At 49.8% G+C, this 2,508-nt stretch overlaps 1 protein-coding gene across 1 annotated transcript in view; it reads left to right on the top strand.

Moving 5' to 3' along the window:
* GRIN1 (glutamate ionotropic receptor NMDA type subunit 1) overlaps positions 1 to 2,508 on the top strand; it is a 59,346-nt gene that overhangs the window by 23,285 nt on the left and 33,553 nt on the right. The window contains exon 6 of the mRNA XM_025210447.1: positions 1,978 to 2,099. Coding sequence (XP_025066232.1) covers positions 1,978 to 2,099 — 122 coding nt within the window. The remainder of the gene's footprint in view (positions 1 to 1,977; positions 2,100 to 2,508) is intronic.

Raw genomic sequence — 2,508 nt, 5'->3', positions numbered from 1 at the left:
CCTGCTTATGCAGGGGGTTGGACTCGATGATCTATTGAGGTCCCTTCCAACCCTAGCATCTATGAATCTATGAACTCATTAAGCCTCCCTGTGATGCATGATGTTTTATTATTCTGTATGCATAGTGATTTAACAAATCCCCAAAGCCATGACAGAAGGTGTGTGTCGGGGATGGGGGAGGGAGTAAGATCATGATGACTGCTTTGTATGTGGAGTGCGTGAGATGGAGATTCATCCCACCCCTGGTAGAAAGAGTTTGTGGTGTCAGAGGATTGCCTGATGGGGACTGGATGGAAGGAGTTTTTGTGAAGAACAGGATGGAAGTTGCCCACCAACGTGCTGGCCCTCTGTGTGCAGTGTCAGAAGGCTTGTGCCACTTGTGTAGTGAAGGTAAACAGATAGACCTTGCTGTCCTTGTCCTCTGCCCATACTCCTGGGCTGCCTCTGGCCCTCAGGATTTCCTTCTACTAGGCTTCCCTTCTGGTACATACTCTTGTTCTCCTTCTCCCTCAGCTGGAATTGGCTGCTAGTTTTGTGCCCAGAGATATTTGTTTTCCCATCATCTTTCTTCCTCCCCTACCCAGGATGAGGTTATTCTCACTGCTGATAGAACAATGATTCTCAGCCAGGGTGTCATGGCACCCTGGGTGACATCAGATCCTTTGAGGGGTGACTGTGAGGTTGTGAGGAGATAAACACATAAGCACAGATTCAGGATTTTCCCTGCCTGGCCAGTCTCCCATCCCCATTGCCCAGTTCCTCTGCAAGGAGGTCAGCACTGTAATATATAAATTAATGTTTGAAATTGGGTGCCAGCCAGTTCACAAAAGTTATGGAGGGGTGCCTTGAGTCCAAAAAGGTTGAGAACCACTGCAATCGGAGAACAGTGGCATAACAAGGCAAGCTGGCACCTGGAGCAACCCTTGCAGGAGAGCAGGGGGCGGGGTACATGGTTCTGAGAGGAGCAGGGGGTGCAGGTAGCAGTGGTGGTACCGCATAGGTCCAGTGGTAGAGTTGTGGGGGCAGCAGGCTTACCCAGCTGGGAACTTCTATACAGTCCTGGCTGAGCTGCTGCCATCGCACCTGCGCTGCCCATTCCAGCGCTGTTGCTCTTAAAGCAATGACAGCTGGAAACTGTTCTGGAGTTCCTGGCACGATAATGATGCCAGGGCATAGACTCTGCAAAGGTGTCCCTCCTAACTTGGTGCTTGAGGCAGGTTCCCTTCTCACCCACCCCTGGTTACACGACTGTAAGACAAGCCTTCTTTTGCTCCTTCCCGCCATTGCCCATGTGAAAAAGTACTGATCCATCCCACTCAGAGATCCAGGCAACATATGACTCTGCCCCCACCCTAAGCCTCAAGGATGCTGCTTCCTGAATGTGCTGAGACTGGGAGTTATTCCAGCCTGGCAGCCTGTCCTCTGTGGTGGCTACATTTTTATTATGCATCTGGCATGAACATGCATGGGTAGCTGTGTACATGCCTGGTCCGTGCATAACCAACTGTGTATGCTCAGCTTAGGTGTGTGCACTTACACAACCACAGCACAGGGTAAAACAACTGCAACCTGCACATAAGTACCAAACTAGCCATGTGCATGACTGGAAAGTTGCCCATTAGGTGCACAAGGGCACATAGACTTCTGCCCCAAGTGCTCATTTTCTTCTGTCCTGGGGGAAGCACCTGTGTGTCCATTGAAGGAGCCTCCCAGATTGTAGCAAGCCCCTCTCACTTTGGTCTCCAGGCTGCATCACACTGCTGTATTAATTGGCTTCTGTGCATCTCAGTTCCAGAGGTGGAGGAGAAGGTGAGAGGAGGGTGTGGAACCAGCCCTGGTATTGTACAATGAACCTTTTCAATCTGGCTGCTCCTTTCCTTCTCCACCTGGATGGGTCTTAATCAGAAGAAGAGGAAAGAAGGCAGCTGGTACGTGAAGCAGCTGATAGCACCCTTACTATCTTCTCTCTCTTTTCAGTGAGGATGATGCGGCCACTGTGTACAGATCAGCAGCTATGCTTAACATGACAGGCTCAGGATACGTGTGGCTGGTGGGAGAGAGGGAGATCTCTGGCAATGCCCTGCGCTATGCCCCTGACGGTAGGAACCTCCATTTCCTGATGCTGAGTGCTCATTGGGTGCGCTGATCAATACAGGCTTAACAACTCCATCTCAGCCAGAGCAATGAAAGGGCTCATAACACTGCTATGGCGATAGATTACATTCTAGTGCGATGATATTTTTCTTGTACTTACTTTTCATAAAGATAAATATTGCTGCTGGCAGCTTGGGCTGTTTTCTGTACAGGTTCTGAGAGAGTGAGCAGGAGGTGCAAAGAACTATGGGCACCAGTAGCCCAGGGATGTATTTCACCACTATGGACATAGAAGCAAATATCTTTACAGGAGTAGGCTGGCCAGAATAAGCAGTGAGGTTGGGGCACATAATCTAAGTGGAGAGCTTTGCACTCAGTGTAGCATTCTTGCACATATAAAGCCCTTGGCTCTTT

The sequence above is a fragment of the Alligator sinensis genome, unplaced genomic scaffold (genome assembly GCF_000455745.1).
Source record: "Alligator sinensis unplaced genomic scaffold, ASM45574v1 scaffold610_1, whole genome shotgun sequence".
NCBI classification, from domain to species: Eukaryota; Metazoa; Chordata; order Crocodylia; family Alligatoridae; genus Alligator; species Alligator sinensis.
Note: the sequence above shows the minus strand (reverse complement) of the source record. Positions and strands in the feature narration are given on the sequence as shown.